Raw genomic sequence first — 22,911 nt, 5'->3', positions numbered from 1 at the left:
TCCATTTATACAAAGAAACACTGTAGCTCTCTGTCTTGCCTCTTGCAAGTCAGAGGATCCGGCTCCACTGTTGCCATCGTTTACTTATATAATCCGCATGAGGAAGACATTGTTTGGTTCACTTACGACCGGCTCGAATTATTACAATAACAGTTAGGCGAGTTGAGTCTAAAAAGTAGGGAAATATCAGTAGCCACGCCTTTGTGATCTGTCTGATATATCGGTTCTAGGCGTGTGAGTTGTGGCGGCAACGACGGCTGACATTGACTATTTATATCAAATATTTGTACTTCATCAAAAGTTATCTTGTTCGCATGTCATTTTGTGTTGATATACATCTTGAAATATTTATACACTTTCTAACACTATTCATGTATTAATAAAGTAAACACGCTCATATATATTAAGTTACATTATTGTCAAACTATTTAGGATTTACTTTTCTGCATGGAGCCAAACTAACATCTATGTTATTACAAGATATTTCATTATAAAACAAAGCAAACAAACACTACCACATTATGTGAGTATATGTATCTTCTTGCCTATAATATCATTATATAGATATAATTTTTGATTTTTTTTGAGTTATAAAGGTGGGAAATAACTTGACCGGGTTTTTAAAGTATCCCTCCGTAAACTAATATAAAATCTTTAGCGATTTAAAATGTCTTATAGTATTGGTAGTTTATAGAGGGAGTACAAGACTATAGCGTGATGTGCTTTGTTTTTATGGTGAATCTTTGTAATAATAAAAAATCTACGGGTCGCCCAGCTAGCTTCAACTGGATTCATGTGTGAAAATCTAATAACGAATCAATGATGATCACAAATACTCGGAAAAAGTCGCCAGGCACTTCAGTTTAGCTTGCCCGGCCAAATATCTTCTTCCTTCTCCGTTACCCGCTCAAACTGCCAACGTTATCGCGACCAGTGGCGGAGCGGGCGTTCCACTCCACTCTCCTCCGTCCGGCCCCGGCGCCCGCGGCGACCACACCTGCGACTCCGCCGCCACCTCCATGCGCGCCTGACCCCCCCACTCCCTCTCGGACCCGATGCCTCTCATGGCCATCTCCTCCCCACTACCCTTCTCCTTCCCCCTCCCCTCCGCGCACCACCCCCGTCGCGCCACCGCCGGGGCCACAGCAGCGCCCTCCGCCACCGCCAGCGACGACTTCGACTACCCCCTCGCCGACCCCTCCGTCCGCTGGCCCAGCCTCCGCTTCCCGCACCTCCCCGCGCCCCGCTTCCCCGCCGCCGACGCCGCCCCTCCCGCCCCGGCGAGGCCGGAGCCCGCGAAGGACGACTCAACCGCGCCCTCCGCCTCCGGCCCCTCGGCCGTCGCCGTCGCCGTCGAGCCGCTGGACGCGCGGGCCCACCGCGGGAGGCTGAAGAAGCTGAGCAAGGTCGCGCTGCGCCGGGCGCGGGACTGGCGGGAGCGCGTCTCGGACCTGGCGGACCGCCTCCTGGCGCTGCCCCCCGGCGCGCCCGTCGCGGAGGTGCTCGACGGCGCGTGGGTGTCCCCCGACGAGCTTGCCTACGTCGTGCGCGCCGTGGGCGCGGCCTCCTGGCGGCGCGCGCTCGACGCCTTCGAGTGGCTCGCGGCGAGCGGCGACGGGAGCCCGGGCCCCCGCGTCGTCGCCGTCGTGCTCGGGGTCCTCGGCCGCGCTCGCCAGGACGGGCTCGCGGAGGAGGTCTTCCTCCGCTTCGCCGGGGAGGGCGCCACCGTGCAGGTGTTCAACGCCATGATGGGCGTGTACGCCCGCTCCGGCCGCTTCGACGACGTCCGGCAGCTGCTTGACGCAATGCGCGGCCAGGGTATCGAGCCAGACCTTGTCAGCTTCAACACTCTGATCAACGCCAGCGCCAAGTCCGGGTGCTTAGCCCCTGGCGCCGCCTTTGATCTCCTGCACGAAGTCCGGCAAGCTGGGCTCAGGCCGGACGTTATCACTTACAACACCCTGATCAGTGCTTGCTCGCAAGGTTCCATTTTAGACGATGCAGTGGCAGTGTTCAAAGAGATGATTGATTCAGAGTGTCGGCCAGACTTGTGGACGTACAATGCCATGGTGTCAGTTCATGGCCGGTGTGGGACGGCACGGGAGGCTGAGCAGATGTTCATGGAGCTGCTAGACAAGGGTTTCAAGCCGGATGCAGTTACCTATAATTCTCTCCTTCATGCTTTTGCGAAGGAAGGAGACGTCGACGCGGTGGAGCGTGTGTGTGAGGAGTTGGTTAAGGCTGGGTTCAGGAAGGATGGAATTACTTATAATACCATGATTCATATGTATGGGAAAATGGGCAGGCTTGACCTGGCACTTGGTCTGTATGATGAGATGAGAGCCATAGGTTGCACTCCAGATGTTGTGACTTACACTGTCTTGATTGATTCTCTGGGGAAGGTGGATAGGATTTCTGATGCAGGGAAGGTGCTGGAGGAAATGGTAGATGCAGGGTTAAAGCCAACCCTGGTAACCTTCAGTGCTTTGATATGTGCATATGCCAAAGGTGGGAGGCGGGACGAGGCGGAGCAGACATTTGATCGCATGGTTGCATCAGGTGTCAAACCCGATCGTTTAGCCTATTTGGTTATGCTGGACATTATCGCAAGGTCTGGTGAGACAAAAAAGCTGATGCTCCTGTATCAGACAATGATGAAGGATGGTTATATGCCAGATGACACCTTGTATCAGGTTATGCTTGTTGCACTTGCAAAAGGAAATAAACACGAGGAGATTGAAGGAGTTGTCCAAGACATGGAGGTTGTTTGTCAAATGGATAGGCAACTGGTATACAGTGTACTCATCAAGGCGGGTTGCATTTCTCAGGGTGCTAAGCTGTTAAAGAAGGCATGCCTACAAGGACATGAGCCTGACAGTAAGAGTTTATTATCCATTTTGGATGATTATGAAACAATGGGAAAGCATGAAGAAGGCCTCTCCTTGCTTCAATGCATCCGGGAGAATGTCCCCAGCTCCCATAACTTGATATCTGAATGTTCCATCATGCTTATGTGCAAAAACCAGAAGATTGCTGCTGCCCTTCAAGAGTACAGCAGTATGCAGACATTAAAATGTGGATCTTTTGGTCAAGATCGTAACTTGTATGAGTGCTTGATTACATGCCTTGAAGAGGCTGAATTCTTGCCAGAAGCTTCTCAGGTGTTCTGCGACATGCAGTTTATTGGCATAGAGCCTTCCCAGAAGATATATGAGAGTATGATCTCTACATATTGTAAATTGGGCTTCCCAGAAACAGCTCGCCAATTGATGGATGAAGCTGTACAGTCTGGTGTTTGGCTAAATACTCTTTCATCTAGAGTAACCATAATCGAAGCATATGGGAAGACAAAACTGTGGCAGCATGCGGAAAATTTCGTGAAAGGACTGAATCAAGAGGCAGGTGTTGACAGGCGAATTTGGAATGCGTTGATACATGCCTATGCTGAGAGTGGCCTTTATGAGCAAGCAAGGGCAGTCTTTGACGTTATGATTAAAAAGGGCCCTCTACCAACTGTTGATTCAATTAATGGAATGTTGAGAGCATTGATTACTGATGGCAGGCTAGATGAGTTGTTTGTGGTTGTTCAGGAGCTTCAAGATATGGGTTTCAAGATCAGCAAAAGCACAGTAATCCTTATGCTTGAAGCTTTTGCAAAAGCTGGGGATGTTTTCGAGGTAATGAAAATATATAATGGAATGAAGGAAGCAGGATACCTGCCAAACATGCACATCTACAGAAGTATGATTTCCTTGCTCTGCCGTAATAAACGATTCAGGGATGTTGAATTGATGGTTGCGGAGATGGAGGCAGCAGGATTCAAGCCAGATCTAGTCATACTTAATACCCTTCTTTTGATGTATACTGGGAACAGAGACTTTGATAAGACAGTAGAAGTATACCATAGTATTTTGGAAGCTGGCCTAGAGCCTGATGAAGATACGTATAATACACTGATAGTCATGTACAGTAGAAACTTGAGGCCTGAAGAAGGTTTTACTCTCTTGAATGAGATGGGTAAACGAGGTTTGACACCCAGGTTAGAATCCTATAAAAGCTTGCTTGTAGCATCTGGAAAAGCAAAACTATGGGAGCAAGGTGAACAGCTTTTTGAGGAAATAAGGTCAAAGGGTTATCGATTAAATCGATCTTTATATCACGTAATGATGAAAATGTACAGAGATGCCTGCAACCATTCCAAAGCCGAGCAACTACTAGCAGCAATGAAAGAAGACGGCATCGAACCGACAATTGCCACTATGCACATCCTCATGACTTCTTATGGAACTGCGGGGCACCCAGTTGAAGCTGAGAAAGTGCTGAACAGCTTGAAATCTTCCAGTTTGGAAGTCAGCAGTTTACCATACAGCACTGTTTTTGACGCTTACTTGAAAAATGGTGACTACAATCTTGCAATCACAAAGTTGTTGGAAATGAAAAGAGATGGTATAAAACCAGATCATCAAGTTTGGACATGTTTCATCAGAGCCGCTAGTTTGTGTGAGCGGACTGATGATGCCGTTCTTCTCCTAAACTCGTTACAGGATTGTGGGTTTGACCTTCCTATTAGGTTGACGCCATACTTGACTATGTTCAAAATGATGGGGCATACTTCACGGGCAAAATTTGGCTATAACTTCTTGCATCTTTTGCAGGCTCCTGACTGAGAGGACTCCATCCCTGTTAACTGAGGTTGACAGTTTTCTACAAGAACTCGAGACACTAGAAGATTCTGCTGCTCTGAATTTTGTAAATGCACTAGAAGACCTGTTGTGGGCATTTGAGCGTCGAGCAACTGCTACATACATTTTCCAGTTGGCAGTAAATAGAAGCATATACCGTCACAGTATCTTTCGGTATTTACATCAATCTTTAACTCTGGATTCTTATTTTTGTTGTTAGAAGCTGTACTTAACTTTCTGCGTTGAAATATGCATTTCATGTACTTTATTTTTCACCAAAATAAGTGGGTCACACACTGATAGTTCTTGTCCAGATATACACAAGAAAAAGAAAGAAATGATAGATAGTTACAGACAGCAACTTTGTGGATAGCATTCAAAAGCTGTTCAGATAAGTAGATCTAGTCTCATAATATTTAAAATCTTTCATCAGAACTGTTGGTTTAAGATATACGCTAATGAACAGTAAGTTGCCATAATGTTTGGGCATGCTGTCCCTAGAGACTAAGCTTCGTCCCAAAGAGCCAGTCTCCTAATAGATACTATATTTGTACGCTCGATGCTACAAAGTTGAGACGTGCGAACAATATGGTCTGGTCTAACTTTTGTTTTCGTTTCATCTGTTTGTGAAGTTCTTATGACAGTAGGTCTTATCTTGTCGACATTTTTTTTACTTATCCATATGTTTTGTTTATTGGTAGAAATTAGCCAAAACTTTTGGACGACATGATCTTATTGCCTTATGGTACAAGTATATGAAAAGTCCAAAGTGGCATTATTAAATATATTCTTACTGTATCAATTTTTTTTTCCATATGAATGATTCAGGGTGATAGAAAAAGACTGGGGAGCTGACTTCCGGAAGTTGTCTGCTGGGGCTGCACTTGTCGCTCTAACATTATGGCTTGATCAAATGCAAGTAGGTGCTCTTAACAATGTTATTTGCAGTTTCATGTGCTAGCTAGTGAACTCAGAGTTTTAGTTCCTAGAGTTTGGTTAAAAGAACCACTTTTTTCGAAAAGGGGGGACTCCCCGGCCTCTGCATCAGAATGATGCATACGGCCATCTTATTAACCAAATGAAGCAGTGCCAACATGGTTCCAAGGTCTCCAAAAGTAATAAAAAAGCAAAGAAAGCTCACACAGAGCCAAAAAGGGCTAGAAACACCAACTAGCCATGAAAAGACACCACAACCGGCTGGCTAAAACTAGATAGGTAAACTAAATGCCTATCCTATTACATGACCGCCATCCAAACCGGTTGAAGATATCCCGAGCTACCATCTCCTAGCGGAAAGATCCAGTAACCAAATGCTCCCTGGCCTCCGTCGGGGTGAGTAGCGACCACGAACGGATCAGTGCCGTAGTTCGGAATATAACCTGCAAAAAATGGATATATGATATTCTGTTAAAAACCAAATCATTTCTGCAAGTCCAGATAGTCCACAGCAAAGCGCAAACTCCAACCCGAATGTGTCTCGCTAATGCAGGCTCAATCCCATTAAGCCATGTCCCAAATAACGCGTTAACAGAATTCGGTGGATTGATATTAAAAGCAATGTGGACCGTCTGCCAAAGTACTTTGGCCAACGGGCAATCAAAAAAGAGGTGTTTGATTGTCTCATCCCGATCACAGAAACTACACCTAGTAGGTCCTGTCCAATTACGCTTTATCAAGTTGTCCTTGGTTAAAATAACTTGTTTATGGACAAACCACATAAACACTTTTATTTTCAAAGGAACTTTGACATCCCAAACATGCTTGGAGGTAGGAATGAAGTTCGAATTAATAACATCAATATACATTGATTTAACAGTGAATACTCCAGACTTAGTCAATTTCCAGCGTAATTCATCGGGTTGTTGAGAAAGCTGGACCTCCATCAGTCTCCTAACTAGACGGAGCCATTCTTCCCAACGATTGCCCGCTAGCGTCCGTCGGAACTGAATATTAAGGGGGATAGATTGAAATACCGATGCGACGAACACCTCACGTCGTTGAACAATACGGTACAAAGACGGATATTGGATGGCCAAGGGTGTCTCGCCGAGCCAAGTATCCTCCCAGAAATGTGTACTAGTGCCGTTTCCAATAACAAACTTCATCCTATTAAACAAAGATTGTTTGACTTTCATCAGACCTTTCCAGAAAGGTGAATCGGTCGGCCTGACTGTAACCTGGGACAAAGTTTTTGTTTGGAGGTACTTGCTGCGAAGGATTTGAGCCCACGTGGCATCATTCTCCGTTGAGAGCTTCCACAGCCACTTGCTAAGAAGGCATCTGTTCTTAACTTCTAGATTCTCAATACCGAGACCCCCTTGGTCTTTCGGTCTACAGATGATATCCCATTTAGCAAGCCGATATTTTCTTTTAAGCTCATCACCCTGCCAAAAGAAACGCGACCGATAGAAGTCCAGTCTCTTCCTAACACCAACTGGGACCTCAAAGAACGATAGGAGAAACATAGGCATACTCGTGAGCACCGAATTTATCAGGATTAATCGGCCTCCGTATGACATGAGCTTACCCTTCTAGCAACTCAGTTTCTTCTCAAATCGGTCCTCGATGCACTTCCACTCTCTGTTTGTCAGCCTACGATGGTGGATTGGAATACCTAGGTAAGAGAAGGGTAACTCTCCCAACTCGCACCCAAACAATTGCCTATAAGCCTCCTGTTCGTCTTTGGCTCTACCAAAACAGAACAGCTCGCTCTTATGAAAGTTAATCTTTAACCCGGTCAATTGTTCAAATAGGCATAACACAAGCTTCATATTTCTCACCTTGGCCAAGTCATGCTCCATAAAGATAATTGTATCATCAGCGTACTGAAGGATGGATACACCTCCATCAACAAGATGAGGTACCAATCCACCTACTTGACCATTTTCCTTAGCCCTTCCTATCAAAATTGCTAACATATCCACCATAATGTTAAACAGGATAGGGGACATCGGATCTCCTTGTCTTAGGCCTTTATGTGTCTGGAAGTAATGACCTATGTCATCATTAACTTTAATTCCCACACTACCTTTTTGCGTAAATGATTCAACCTGTCGGCGCCAGGCTTCATCAAAACCTTTCATACGCAATGACTGTTGGAGGAATGGCCATTTGACCTTATCGTACGCTTTCTCGAAATCCACCTTAAAAATTACTCCATCTAATTTTTTGGAATGGATTTCATGGAGCGTTTCATGCAGGACGACCACCCCTTCAAGGATATTTCTGTCCGGCATGAAAGCAGTTTGGGACTGTTGCACCACAGAATGCGCAATCTGTGTGAGCCTATTAGTCTCGACCTTGGTGAAAATTTTGAAACTAACATTGAGGAGGCAGATCGGCCTGAATTGCTCAATTCTCACAGCATCTGTCTTCTTAGGAAGCAGTGTGATAGTTCCAAAATTCAAGTGAAATAAGTGAAGCTGTCCAGAGAGGCAAGGCGATGGGCCCTGATTGTATCCCCATTGAGGTGTGGAAAGGTCTCGGGGACATAGCGATAGTATGGCTAACCAAGCTTTTCAACCTCATTTTTCGGGCAAACAAGATGCCAGAAGAATGGAGACGGAGTATATTAGTACCAATCTTCAAGAACAAGGGGGATGTTCAGAGTTGTACTAATTACCGTGGAATTAAGCTGATGAGCCATACAATGAAGCTATGGGAGAGAGTCATTGAGCACCGCTTAAGAAGAATGACAAGCGTGACCAAAAATCAGTTTGGTTTCATGCCTGGGAGGTCGACCATGGAAGCCATTTTCTTGGTACGACAACTTATGGAGAGATATAGGGAGCAAACGAAGGACTTGCATATGGTGTTCATTGACTTGGAGAAGGCCTATGATAAGATACCGCGGAATGTCATGTGGTGGGCCTTGGAGAAACACAAAGTCCCAGCAAAGTACATTACCCTCATCAAGGACATGTACGGTAATGTTGTGACAAGTGTTCGAACAAGTGATGTCGACACTGATGACTTCCCGATTAAGATAGGACTGCATCAGGGGTCAGCTTTGAGCCCTTATCTTTTTGCATTGGTGATGGATGAGGTCACAAGGGATATACAAGGAGATATCCCATGGTGTATGCTCTTTGCGGATGATGTGGTGCTAGTTGACGACAGTCGGACGGGGGTAAATAGGAAGTTAGAGTTATGGAGACAAACCTTGGAATCGAAAGGGTTTAGGCTTAGTAGAACTAAAACCGAGTACATGATGTGCGGTTTCAGTACTACTAGGTGTGAGGAGGTTAGCCTTGATGGCCAGGTGGTACCTCAGAAGGACACCTTTCGGTATTTGGGGTCAATGCTGCAGGAGGATGGGGGTATTGATGAAGATGTGAACCATCGAATCAAAGCCGGATGGATGAAGTGGCGCCAAGCTTCTAGCATTCTCTGTGACAAGAGAGTGCCACAAAAGCTAAAAGGCAAGTTCTACAGGACGGCGGTTCGACCCGCAATGTTGTATGGCGCTGAGTGTTGGCCGACTAAAAGGCGACATGATCAACAGTTAGGTGTGGCGGAGATGCGTATGTTGAGATGGATGTGTGGCCACACGAGGAAGGATCGAGTCCGGAATGATGATATACGAGATAGAGTTGGGGTAGCACCAATTGAAGAGAAGCTTGTCCAACATCGTCTGAGATGGTTTGGGCATATTCAGCGCAGGCCTCCAGAAGCTCCGGTGCATAGTGGACGGCTAAAGCGTGCGGAGAATGTCAAGAGAGGGCGGGGTAGACCGAACTTGACATGGGAGGAGTCCGTTAAGAGAGACCTGAAGGATTGGAGTATCACCAAAGAGCTAGCTATGGACAGGGGTGCGTGGAAGCTTGCTATCCATGTGCCAGAGCCATGAGTTGGTTGCGAGATCTTATGGGTTTCACCTCTAGCCTACCCCAACTTGTTTGGGACTAAAGGCTTTGTTGTTGTTGTTGTCCAGAGAACAGATCATGGAACATAGGTAGCAAATCCCCGTTAATAATGTGCCAGCACTTTTTATAGAACTCGGCCGGGAATCCATCCGGTCCAGGAGCCTTATTGTTTTTCATCTGTGCAATAGCATCAAACACCTCCTTCTCTGAGAACAGGGCAACCAGAATATCATTTTTGGCAGCCGATAGCTGAGGCACATCCTCAGTCCTGGACTCGTCGAGGGACACACAATTATCCTCCGGAGGTCCAAGTAACTGCTTATAATACTCGGTAATATATGTTTTTAGGTTATCCTGTCCTAAAATAGTGCCCTCATCTTGTTCAAGCTGAAAGATACGCTTCTTTCTGTGCTTATCATTAGCTATCAAATGAAAGAATTGAGTATTCGCGTCCCCTTGGACCACTTTGTGGACTTTAGCACGCAAGGCCCACTTCAATTCTTCTTCGCGGAGCAGTTCTTTCAACCTCTTCTCCGCCTCAGTTTTAACCTGAAGCTCAGCTGGCAGTAAAATCGTGGATTCGGCCTTTATGTCCAGGGCCTGTATAAGAGAAAGGAGTCTATCCTTTTCAATCTTATACACACCACTGAGGTGCTTAGCCCAACCCCGTAAGAAACTTCTCAAATGCCTAATCTTATTCTGCCAATGCTCGATCGCAGTCGTGCCTCCTGCACCTCTATCCCATTCCCTGGCAATCAAGTCCAAGAACCCCTCGCCTTTGAACCATGACATCTCGAAAGAAAAGGTGTTCTTGTTACCCACGTGGTTCGGCTCACCTGAGTCCACGAACAAGGGTGTGTGATCGGATATTCCCCTCGAGAGAGCTTGCACCGTAACTAGAGGGAACTTTTGTTCCCACTCCACGCTTGCGAGAACTCGATCAAGTTTTTCATAAGTTGGGTTTGGCAGAGCATTAGCCCAGGTAAACTTTCTACCAGAAAGCTCTATCTCCCTCAGATCCAAGCTTTCAATAATGGTATTGAACATAAACGACCATCTGCCGTCAAAGTTATCATTGTTCTTCTCCTCTCTCCTCCTAATGATATTGAAATCACCTCCAACTAAAATTGGAAGCTGTTCTGACCCACAAATTCGAACAAGGTCCGCCAGAAACTCTGGTTTAAGCTCGGGCTGTGCGGCACCATAAACCGCCACCAAAGCCCAGTTGAAACCATCTATCTTAGACCTGACTCGAAACTTCACCGTGAAGTCGCCCATCACTACACTTCAGACTTCAAGCGAATCGCATCTCACACCGAGTAAGATACCACCCGATCTTCCTCGCGGAGGGAGGCAATGCCAATCGAAATCAATACCACCCACAAGAGAAGAAAGAAATTGGGGCGCAAAGTTTTCTCTACCAGTCTCCGATAGAGCAATGAAATCTAACCGCTGCTCTAAAGATGCCTCAGCAAGGAACCTTCTTTTAGCCAAGTCCTTCAGACCTCTGCTATTCCAAAAGATTCCTTTCATATTTCATCATGGAATTTTTTAGTGATTCGAATCCTAGCACTCCTATGAACTGCGGAATCGGGATAGATCTTCCGTTTCCACTTACGCTTTGGTTTACTAGGCTCTGACGCTCGGTCCTCATAACCGGGTTCACTTATACTACCAGCATCATTCTCTAGGGGTACATCATCGTCCTCAGACTCATGATTGGGGGGTGCTAGATCCGCACACAGATTATCGAGCACTCTAACCTCTTACGCATCAATCTCATCATCATTCATTGGTTTAACCGCTGCAAGATTACGAATAGTCTCTAAGGCACGTTCCGCCTCCAAATCTAACCGATCATTCACCGAATTGGTAGTCTCACTATCCGTAGCACCTAGTGAAACTCCTAATTGGTTTGCATTATTTATAATCTCCTCATTAGAAAAATGCAATAAAGAATTAGATATGTTGACGGACATACCAGAAGATAATGCAGCCTCCTGAAGCTTGGCCGCCCTCATAGCGCACCGCTGCTGCATATCATCCACCTCCGGGAGCTCGTGGATGCGAGCACTCATCCGTCTCCCCGTCGAGACGGGGTCCGGGATCCCGCCAAAAGCGACAACCTCCTCCCTAGTAAAGCCTGGTGCTGAGTCCCTCAAAGGGTCAACCAAGGTTACCAGAGAAGGCGGCTGCGGGCTCCCAAGCCCCTCAGACAGGTGCCCCACGCCGGGGTCCACGGCCACGGGTACGAACGGAGAGGGGATGACGGGGGCCGCCTGCCCGCGCCCTCCTCCCGCCCCACCCGCCGGCACAGACGGAAGAGCCATCGGCGAAGGAGAGACGGTCCTACTGACGACGGTCCTACTGACCGCCGGGGAAGGAGGAGCCAGGGCCTCCTGCCCCAGCCCCCCCCCCCCAACGCAGCTGCTGGCGCGGGTGTCGCCGCCACCACCGGAGTAGCAGGAGCCGAGGCCGCCTGCTTCGGGCTCCCTCCCCCGGCGCTGGCCGACCCCAACGTGACCGACGTCGGGATATGGAGGGGAGACGTCAAGGCCTCCTGCCCCGAACCCCCTCCCCCCAACACCAGCTCACAAGCAGCAATCTGCACCGGAGCCTCGACCACAAGAGGAGGAAGGGAAAGAGAAGCAACCTCCGGCTCCCCCACCCCAACTCCATCCAGAGTCCTCGCCGATGAGGCCCTGACCAAGCGTCCAGGCACAGAACCGCCAGCCCCCTCAAACTCCAACAGAGGAAGCGTGCACTCAAACATATCATCAGAGTCTACCCGGTCACTCCAAAGTCTGGGAGGCGCTGATGCTGGCTCAAAGGACCCGAACCGCAACGAAGTCATAGGCACCGATGGCGATGCTGCCGGCTCAACCCCGGTCCCATCCCCGGGCAACTGAGCATCTGGGCGAGAGCCGTTAGACCCCTCTCGTGTGGACTCATCAGTTTGTGCCCCATTGGCTCCCGCACCGCCGTCACCCTCGTGCATATCAACATCATTCCCATTAACCGCATCAGCAAACAGCTCAGTGTCCTCAAACTCAATCTCGAGCGGGAACACCTCTCCCCTATAAGTCCAGTTGACCACATCAGGCACGAACTCAATATCCAGAATACTGACTAAAAGCCGGGCCACCCCATGAGCCCGGGTAAAAGCCATATCAACTCTCTCCGTCTTCCCAACCATCATACCCAAACTGGCCACAACTCGAACATCCTGCAAAGGCTTAGACGGGGCCCCTACAAACCGCAACCAGACCTGCGTAAGCGGCTCCACTAGATTTTGTTATTCCAGCTATGGTGACGGATGTATAACCATTCTTTCTACAAAGTCCACATTTAAGTTTAAAAAAAGTTAATAAATAGAGGAAGACACCAATGTAAAGTGACATGTTCGCATATTTACTAGACAATAGTAAAATTTGGTCTCATGCATCATTTACCCAAAAAGGGTTTCCCCTCGCTTTGTATACAAAGCAACCAACCGAGACAACCAACGATAGGTGCTGGGGTGGAAGCAGCACAGTCATGCCCAAAAGAAATGAAAGAGAAAATACAAGAGGAACAAATGCCGACAATGGCGGATCAACAAAAAACGAAGAAGCCTCGTGGCACAGTCATGCATCATTTGTGTTAACGTTACCACTTACCATGACTTTGGACAGTAAGGTTGTTGGTCTCACTGAGATCCTGCTAGCTTAACAGATTCACTAAATTAGCATGTGTCTACTTTATGCCCTAATACCGGCGATATGCCAATATTCCCTTTATAGGTGCTCATATGAATATGAAATTAATTATATTGCAGTGAAGATGAAAAATGTGCTAAATTCAGGTTTATGTATCTCACTTTTTAGTGCATGTGCACTACTGATGATTTCTATTTGTAACTTCTTTGACATTTTATGCAGTTTTTCATGTTGTGTGTCATTACAGTAAAGTTAATGAATAACTTTCCTTTCTTTGTTCCAGCAGCTCTCGGCACAAATTTAGACCCTTTGTTTACTGATAGAGGGCACAAATTTAATTGAAAAATCACGAAAACAACTCAGAACCCCTAAAGAGACATTCTTACAGTTGCAACATCCCGATATAATTTCACCCTGTCTCCTTTTGCTTTAGTCCTAAATTCTTAATATGGACATTCTTTCGTTAAAATTGTTTAAGCAGTTGTTGATTCCTTAACTCTTAACTCCTCTATCTGATCATTAACATGCCATCTGATCTCCTCCATTTTTAATGCAGGATGCTTCACTGCAGGGTTCACCAGAATCCCCCAAATCTATTGTACTGGTCACAGGGGAGGGGGAATATAACATGGTATCCTTGCGTAAGACGATCAGAGCGTACCTTTTGGAAATGGGCTCCCCTTTCTTGCCATGTAGAGCTCGAACAGGTCGCTTTGTGGCGAAGTTTTACTCTCTTAAGATGTGGCTGAAAGATTCTCCTTTCTGCATGGATCTTGAGTTGAAAGACGCTCCAGCTCTTCCTAAAATGAACTCAATGAAGCTCACTGAAGGGTACTTCATGAGAGCTGGTCTTGTATCAACATTCAAAGATATACACGAGCAACTTGGGGAAGTACGGCCAAAGAAATTCTCCAGATTAGCTATGTTGTCAGAAGAAAGCAGGGCCAAATTTATTAAAGCTGATATAAAAGGAAGGAAACACAAACTGGAGAGAATGAAAGAAAAGGGGCTTGTCATACCAAGAAAATCTAAAAAAGGACCACGGAGAGCAAAATTTGTTAGAGAACAAAGCACGCAGGAGGTTTTGAAGTAGTGTTTGTTTTGCTTCATCACGACATTTGGACAAACGGCACTGTGGCATTAACATGAATATTCTTAATGGGAGAAGACGAAAAGGGAATGGTGAAAATACTGTGATGCTGATCGGTCAAGGTATGAGTGTGATCGAACAAAAGATGGGATGCATTAGCTTCCAGGTTAATTTGTCACAGCCTATCAAGTTCATACTGGTAAATGGTTTATCATCTCTTCTGTAATATTTGACCTACAAGTTTATGATTTGATACAGTACTTCTCTTTGCAGAGATGAACAAGTGTTGGAGATGGGATGTTTCACTCAGCATGACATCATCATGGGACACTGTAATTCAAAACAATGCCCTTATCCACGCCGTACTTGGAGTAACCTTTACAACTGTTTAAGGTAGTCATACTGAATCCAAACATTGAATTTTGTTTTATGCATTGACCCAAACTGGCAGAAAAGGGCTGCTTTATATGATTCCACTGCTTCATTTGACAGTCATTATGCTTCATTTGATAGTTTGGTGACTGGTGGAATGATTAGTTTCAACCCGACTTCTATAATTCCACTGCTCTGTACTCCCTGCGTTCCAAAATACTTGTCATGGTTTTAGTTCAAATTTTGAAATGTATGAGTAACTTTTAAGATCCTTTCAGAACCTATATGAAAATGCTTCCATCTTAACAATGTTCTGAAACCACCAGGACTTGACGGTACTTACCAAAGCATAACTAAATATTCAATGCGCACACTTGTTCTGAAACTGGAACTCTTTGTACTGTTCGAACATGACTGAACTAATTAGTCTGAAACTCTGAATGCACTTCTGTTTGACACATTTCACCCACTGTAAACTTCCCAATTGCCGCAGGAGAATTTCCCTGAATCGGAGCTCTTAATGTTCCTCTCGATGCCAAAGAAGCCGACTCCGAGCGAGGGAAACATACCACACGAGCCAGCCATGGCGCTCTTCCGTCTTCTTGGGTAAGGATGCTCTACCTGTAGTTGAACTGTCGAGTAAACAAGTCCTTCCGGTTCCGGTTCCAGAAGTTGTATCGCACAATTGAGCACCTGGGACTGGGAAGCAGCGTTGCTAATTGCTATTGACTCGCATTGCCTCTTCCTCCTTCTGCATGTTGCAGATCTAGACATATGCAGAACGTTTTTGGAACGAGGCGCTTCTCTGGTTTGATCTTCGACTCCCCCGACCACATCCAGATTCATGGGCAAGAGATATTCTCTGTGACCCCCACTTTTCGGATGGAGATAGGCCCAAGATTATTACGATCATGTGGTCTATTTGGCACTCTAGGAACAAACTGAAGCATGAGGAGGGAGGATCCGATCCGACTAACTGCATGCGCATGACCAGAGAAGCCCTTGCGCTTCTTGAACTCCCACTATAAAGCAAGCTAAGCCGGCCTAGTTAAAATCAACACAGATGGTGCTATATCATTTGATTCTAATAGAGCCGGTGCAAGTGGAGTGGCTCGATCTAGTGCTGCTCTTATGGGTGCATGGCGCAAACCATATGTGGGTATCAGTGATCCTCTCATCGCTGAAGCAAAGGCGCTGTGTGATGGTGTCATCTTTGCCAAACTTCATGGATACAAAGCATGCGATAATGGAGGTGGACTGCTGGAACACTCGCCACAGTTCTCGAGTCGATTGTGGCTCCTATCTTGTTGAAATTGGAGAGCTAGTTCATGATTTTTCTTTTTTTGTAATCCAGCATGTAAATCGATCAGCTAAGGTACCAGCACATCTTTGAGCCAAGCATGCTTGCACTTTGAACGTGACTGATAGCTAGCTCTAGAACACCCCTAGCTTCCTGCGTCATGAACGTGACTGATAGCTGGCTCTAGAGCCTTGAGCATGCAAAGATGGTGCATTGCCGGGTCATGAACCTGTGTCTACTCGACATGTACTTCAAGTGTGGCAGCTCATCGGATGCCCGGTTTGTGTTTCACACGATGCGGGTGCGCGACGTGGTGTCGTGCACGACCATGATTCTCGGCTTCGGGCGGCATGGCGAGGCCATGTTATGCCCTTCAGAGAAATGATCCATGGTGGATTTAGGCCAGACAGCATCACATTCCTCGCAGCCCTTTCTGCCTGTAGCCAAGGGGGTCTCGTGGACGAAGGGCTTGAGATCTTCCACTCCATGGTCGAGGATCATTGTGTTAAGCCACAGAGGGAGCATTGTGCTTGCATTGTTGATCTGTTAGGACACACCAGCAGATTGGAAGAAGCAGAGGGATTAATCAGAGCCGTGGGGCTGGAAATCGACTCATTGGCATGGGAATCGCTTCTAGGTGCTTGTGCTTTACACGGGGAAGTCGAGCTGGGAAGGTCATGGAACTAGAACCATGGAAGCACGGCCCTTATGTTTTGCTGTCCAATATGTATGCTGAACGATGTCAATGGCGTGAAAAGGAGGTGCTGAGAGAGAGGCTCGACGGCACCAGCGTCAGGAAGGGTGCCGGTCAAAGCTGGTTCAAACTTTGAGAAGCCAGCTGAACGCTGGACCTATCGGTGTTATAGCGTGTTTCGTAATGCATCATCTTGCAACTAACTCATTAGTTGTAATGCTTGCAAGGCTTATGTGATGTGCATTACCGAGAGGGCCCAGAGATACCTCTCCGACAATCGGAGTGACAAATCCTAATCTCAAAATACGCCAACCCAACATGTACTTTTGGAGACACCTGTAGAGCTCCGTTATAATCACCCAGTTACATTGTGACGTTTGGTAGCACACAAAGTGTTCCTTCGGCAAACGGGAGTTGCATAATCTCATAGTCATAGGAACATGTATAAGTCATGAAGAAAGCAATAGCAACATACTAAACGATCGGGCACTAAGCTAATGGAATGGATCATGTCAATCACATTATTCTCCTAATGATGTGATCCCATTAATCAAATGACAACACATGTCTATGGTTAGGAAACATAACCATCTTCGATTAACGAGCTAGTCAAGTAGAGGCATACTAGTGACGTTTGGTTTGTCTATGTATTCACACAAGTATTATGTTTCCGGATAATACAATTCTAGCATGAATAATAAACATTTATCATGATATAAGGAAATAAAATAATAACATTATTATTGCTTCTAGGGCATATTTCCTTCATTCTCCCACTTGCACTAGAGTCAATAATCTAGATTACACAGTAATGATTCTAACACCCATGGAGCTTTGGTGCTGATCATGTTTTGCTCGTGGAAGAGGCTTAGTCAACGGGTCTGCAACATTCAGATCCGTATGTATCTTGCAAATCTCTATGTCTCCCACCTGGACTAAATCCCGGATGGAATTGAAGCGTCTCTTGATGTGCTTGGTTCTCTTGTGAAATCTGGATTCCTTTGCCAAGGCAATTGCACTAGTATTGTCACAAAAGATTTTCATTGGACCCGATGCACTAGGTATGACACCTAGATCGGATATGAACTCCTTCATCTAGACTCCTTCGTTTGCTGCTTCCGAAGCAGCTATGTACTCCGCTTCACATGTAGATCCCGCCACAACGCTTTGTTTAGAACTGCACCAACTAATAGCTCCACCATTTAATATAAACACGTATCCGGTTTGCGATTTAGAATCGTCCGGATCAGTGTCAAAGCTTGCATCAACGTAACCATTACGATGAGCTCTTTGTCACCTCCATATATGAGAAACATATCCTTAGTCCTTTTCAGGTATTTCAAGATGTTCTTGACCGCTGTCCAGTGATCCACTCCTGGATTACTTTGGTACCTCCCTGCTAGACTTATAGCAAGACACACATCAGGTCTGGTACACAGCATTGCATACATGATAGAGCCTATGACTGAAGCATAGGGAACATCTTTCATTTTCTCTCTATCTTCTGCATTGGTCGGGCATTGAGTCTTACTCAATTTCACACCTTGTAACACAGGCAAGAATCCTTTCTTTGCTTGATCCATTTAAACTTCTTCAAAATTTTGTCAACGTATGTTCTTTGTGAAAGTCCAATTAAGCGTCTTGATCTATCTCTATAGATCTTAATGCCCAATATGTAAGCAGCTTCACCGAGGTCTTTCATTAAAAAACTCTTATTCAAGTATCCCTTTATGCTATTCAGAAATTCTATATCATTTCCGATTAGTAATATGTTATCTACATATAATATCAGAAATGCTACAGAGCTCCCACTCACTTTCTTGTAAATACATGCTTCTCCAAAAGTCTGTACAAAACCAAATGCTTTGATCACACTATCAAAGCGTTTATTCCAACTCCGAGAAGCTTGCAGCAGTCCATAAATGGGTCGCTGGAGCTTGCACACTTTGTTAGCTCCCTTTGGATCAACAAAACCTTCCGGTTGCATCATATACAACTGTTCTTCCAGAAATCCATTCAGGAATGCAGTTTTGACATCCATCTGCCAAATTTCATAATTATAAAATGCGGCAATTGCTAACATGATTCGGACAGACTTAAGCATCGCTACGGGTGAGAAGGTCTCATCGTAGTCAATCCCTTGAACTTGTCGAAAACCTTTTGCGACAAGTCGAGCTTTGTAGACAGTAATATTACCGTCAGCGTCAGTCTTCTTCTTGAAGATCCATTTATTCTCAATTGCTTGCCGATCATTGGGCAAGTCAACCAAAGTCCATACTTTGTTCTCATACATGGATCCCATCTCAGATTTCATGGCTTCAAGCCATTTTGCGGAATCTGGGCTCACCATCGCTTCTCCATAGTTCGTAGGTTCATCATGATCTAGTAGCATGATTTCCAGAATAGGATTACCGTACCACTCTGGTGCGGATCTTACTCTGGTTGATCTACGAGGTTCAGTAGTATCTTGTTCTGAAGTTTCATGATCATCATCATTAGCTTCCTCACTAATTGGTGTAGGTGTCACAGAAACTGGTTTCTGTGATGTACTACTTTCCAATAAGGGAGCAGGTACAGCTACCTCGTCAAGTTCTACTTTCCTCCCACTCACTTCTTTCGAAAGAAACTCCTTCTCTAGAAAGTTTCCGAATTTAGCAACAAAAATCTTGCCTTCGGATCTGTGATAGAAGGTGTATCCAATAGTTTCCTTTGGATATCCTATGAAGACACATTTCTCCGATTTGGGTTCGAGCTTATCAGGTTGAAGCTTTTTCACATAAGCATCGCAGCCCCAAACTTTCAGAAACGACAACTTTGGTTTCTTGCCAAACCACAGTTCATAAGGCATCGTCTCAACGGATTTTGATGGTGCCATATTTAACATGAATGCGGCCGTCTCTAGAGCATATCCCCAAAACGATAGCGGTAAATCAGTAAGAGACATCATAGATCGCACCATATCTAGTAAAGTACGATTACGACGTTCGGACACACCATTACGCTGTGGTGTTCCGGGTGGCGTGAGTTGCGAAACTATTCCGCATTGTTTCAAATGTACACCAAACTCGTAACTCAAATATTCTCCTCCACGATCAGATCGTGGGAATTTTATTTTCTTGTTACGATGATTTTCAACTTCACTCTGAAATTCTTTGAACTTTCCCAACGTTTCAGACTTATGTTTCATTAAGTAGATATACCCATATCTGCTTAAGTCATCTGTGAAGGTGAGAAAATAACGATATCCGCCACGAGCCCCAACATTCATCGGACCACATACATCTGTATGTATGATTTCCAAAAAATCTGTTGCTCTCTCCATAGTACTAGAGAACGGTGTTTTTGTCATCTTACCCATAAGGCATGGTTCGCAAGTACCAAGTGATTCATAATCAAGTGGTTCCAAAAGTCCATCAGTATGGAGTTTCTTCATGCGCTTTACACCAATATGACCCAAACGGCAGTGCCACAAATAAGTTGCACTATCATTATCAACTCTGCATCTTTTGGCTTCAACATTATGAATATGTGTGTCACTACTATCGAGATTTAATAAGAATAGGCCACTCTTTAAGGGTGCATGACCATAAAAGATATTACTCATATAAATAGAACAATCATTATTCTATGATTTAAATCAATAACCGTCTCGCATCAAACAAGATCCAGATATAATGTTCATGCTTAACGCTGGCACCAAATAACAATTATTTAGGTCTAATACTAATCCCGAAGGTAGATGTAGAGGTAGCGTGCCGACCGTGATCACATCGACTTTGTAACCATTTCCCACGCGCATCGTCACCTCGTCCTTAGCCAATCTTCGCTTAATCCGTAGTCCCTGTTTCGAGTTGCAAATGTTAGCAACAGAACCAGTATCAAATACCCAGGTGCTACTGCGAGCATTAGTAAGGTACACATCAATAACATTTATATCACATATACCTTTGTTCACCTTGCCATCCTTCTTATCCGCTAAATACTTGGGGCAGTTCCGCTTCCAGTGACCAGTCTGCCTGCAGTAGAAGCACTCAGTTTCAGGCTTAGGTCCAGGTTTGGGTTTCTTCTCTTGAGTAGCAACTTGCTTGCTGTTCTTTTTGAAGTTCCCCTTCTTCTTTCCTTTGCCCTTTTTCTTGAAACTAGTGGTCTTGTTTACCATCAACACTTGATGCTCCTTCTTGATTTCTACCTCCACAGCTTTCAGCATTGCGAAGAGCTCGGGAATTGTCTTATTCATCCCTTGCATATTATAGTTCATCACGAAGCTCTTGTAGCTTGGTGGCAGTGATTGGAGAATTCTGTCAATGATGCAATCATCTGGAAGATTAACTCCCAATTGAACCAAGTGATTATTATACCCAGACATTTTGAGTATATGCTCACTGACAGAACTGTTCTCCTCCATCTTGCAGCTATAGAACTTATTGGAGACTTCATATCTCTCAATCCGGGCATTTGCTTGAAATATTAACTTCAACTCCTGGAACATCTCATATGCTCCATGACGTTCAAAACGTCGTTGAAGTCCCGATTCTAAGCCGTAAAGCATGGCACACTGAACTATCGAGTAGTCATCAGCTTTGCTCTGCCAGACGTTCATAACATCTGGTGTTGCTCCAGCAGCAAGCCTAGCACCCAGCGGTGCTTCCAGGATGTAATTCTTCTGTGCAGCAATGAGGATAATCCTCAAGTTACAGACCCAGTCCGTGTAATTGCTACCATCATCTTTCAACTTTGCTTTCTCAAGGAACGCATTAAAATTCAATGGAACAACAGCACGGGCCATCTATCTACAATCAAACATAAACAAGCAAGATACTATCAGGTACTAAGTTCATGATAAATTTAGGTTCAATTAATCATATTAGTAAAGAACTCCCACTTAGATAGACATCCCTCTAATCCTCTAAATGATTACGTGATCCAAATCAACTAAACCATGTCCGATCATCACGTGAGATGGAGTAGTTTCATTGGTGAACATCACTATGTTGATCATATCTACTATATGATTCACGCTCGACCTTTCGGTCTCCGTGTTCCGAGGCCATATCTGTATATGCTTGGCTCATCAAGTATAACTTGAGTATTCCGCATGTGCAACTGTTTTGCACCCGTTGTATTTGAACGTATAGCCTATCACACCCGATCATCACGTGGTGTCTTAGCACGAAGAACTTTCGCAATGGTGCATACTCAGGGAGAACACTTCTTGATAATTAGTGAGAGATCATCTTAAAATGCTACCGTCAAACAAAGCAAGATAAGATGCATAAAAGATAAACATCACATGCAATCAATATAAGTGATATGATATGGCCATCATCATCTTGTGCTTGTGATCTCCATCTTCGAAGCACCTTCATGATCACCATCGTCACCGGCGTGACACCTTGATCACCATCGTAGCATCGTTGTCATCTCGCCAATCTTATGCTTCCACGACTATCGCTACCGCTTAGTGATAAAGTAAAGCATTACAGCGCAATTGCATTGCATACAATAAAGCGACAACCATATGGCTCCTGCGAGTTGCCGATAACTTGGTTACAAAACATGATCATCTCATACAATAAAATTTAGCATCATGTCTTGACCATATCACATCACAACATGCCTTGCAAAAACAAGTTAGACGTCCTCTACTTTGTTGTTGCAAGTTTTACGTGGCTGCTACGGGCTTAAGTAAGAACCAATCTTACCTACGCATCAAAACCACAACGATAGTTTGTCAAGTTGGTGCTGTTTTAACCTTCGCAAGGACCGGGCGTAGCCACACTCGGCTCAACTAAAGTTGGAGAAACTGACACCCGCTAGCCACCTTTGTGCAAAGCACGTCGGGAGAACCGGTCTCGCGTAAGCGTACGCGTAATGTTGGTCCGGGCCGCTTCGTCCAACAATACCGTCGAACCAAAGTATGACATGCTGGTAAGCAGTATGACTTATATCGCCCACAACTCACTTGTGTTCTACTCGTGCATATAACATCAACACATAAAACCTAGGCACGGATGCCACTGTTGGGGAACGTAGTAATTTCATAATTTTCCTATGCACACGCAAGATCATGGTGATGCATAGCAACGAGAGGGGAGAGTGTGATCTACATACCCTTGTAGACCGACAACGGAAGCGTTAGCACAACGCGGTTGATGTAGTCGTACGTCTTCTCGGCCCGACCGATCAAGCACCGAAACTACGGCACCTCTG

The 22,911-nt window shown here is 45.3% G+C and overlaps 1 protein-coding gene across 1 annotated transcript; it reads left to right on the top strand.

Annotated features, from left to right (window-relative positions):
- Positions 1 to 858: 858 nt before the first annotated feature.
- Positions 859 to 16,123, top strand: EMB1270 (Pentatricopeptide repeat (PPR) superfamily protein). The gene is made up of 7 exons (XM_048686431.2): positions 859 to 4,570; positions 4,656 to 4,856; positions 5,511 to 5,601; positions 13,802 to 14,534; positions 14,609 to 14,728; positions 15,201 to 15,313; positions 15,472 to 16,123. Exons 1-4 carry the CDS (start codon positions 1,056 to 1,058, stop codon positions 14,336 to 14,338), a joined length of 4,344 nt encoding a protein of 1,447 aa, XP_048542388.2. The 5' UTR covers positions 859 to 1,055; the 3' UTR covers positions 14,339 to 14,534; positions 14,609 to 14,728; positions 15,201 to 15,313; positions 15,472 to 16,123.
- The last annotated feature ends 6,788 nt before the right edge of the window (positions 16,124 to 22,911 follow it).

Source organism: Triticum urartu, chromosome 7A (assembly GCF_056163025.1).
Source record: "Triticum urartu cultivar PI428250 chromosome 7A, HENAU_Tu73, whole genome shotgun sequence".
NCBI classification, from domain to species: Eukaryota; Viridiplantae; Streptophyta; class Magnoliopsida; order Poales; family Poaceae; genus Triticum; species Triticum urartu.
This window is presented reverse-complemented; position numbering and strand designations above follow the sequence as displayed.

Bases quoted from the DNA above. Each gene is read 5' to 3' on its own strand.
- EMB1270 (XM_048686431.2), top strand. From the start codon at position 1,056: ATGCCTCTCATGGCCATCTCCTCCCCACTACCCTTCTCCTTCCCCCTC. The intron at 4,857-5,510 runs GTATTTACATCA...TGAATGATTCAG, and splicing joins TACCGTCACAGTATCTTTCG to GGTGATAGAAAAAGACTGGG. The intron at 5,602-13,801 runs GTAGGTGCTCTT...TTTTTAATGCAG, and splicing joins TATGGCTTGATCAAATGCAA to GATGCTTCACTGCAGGGTTC.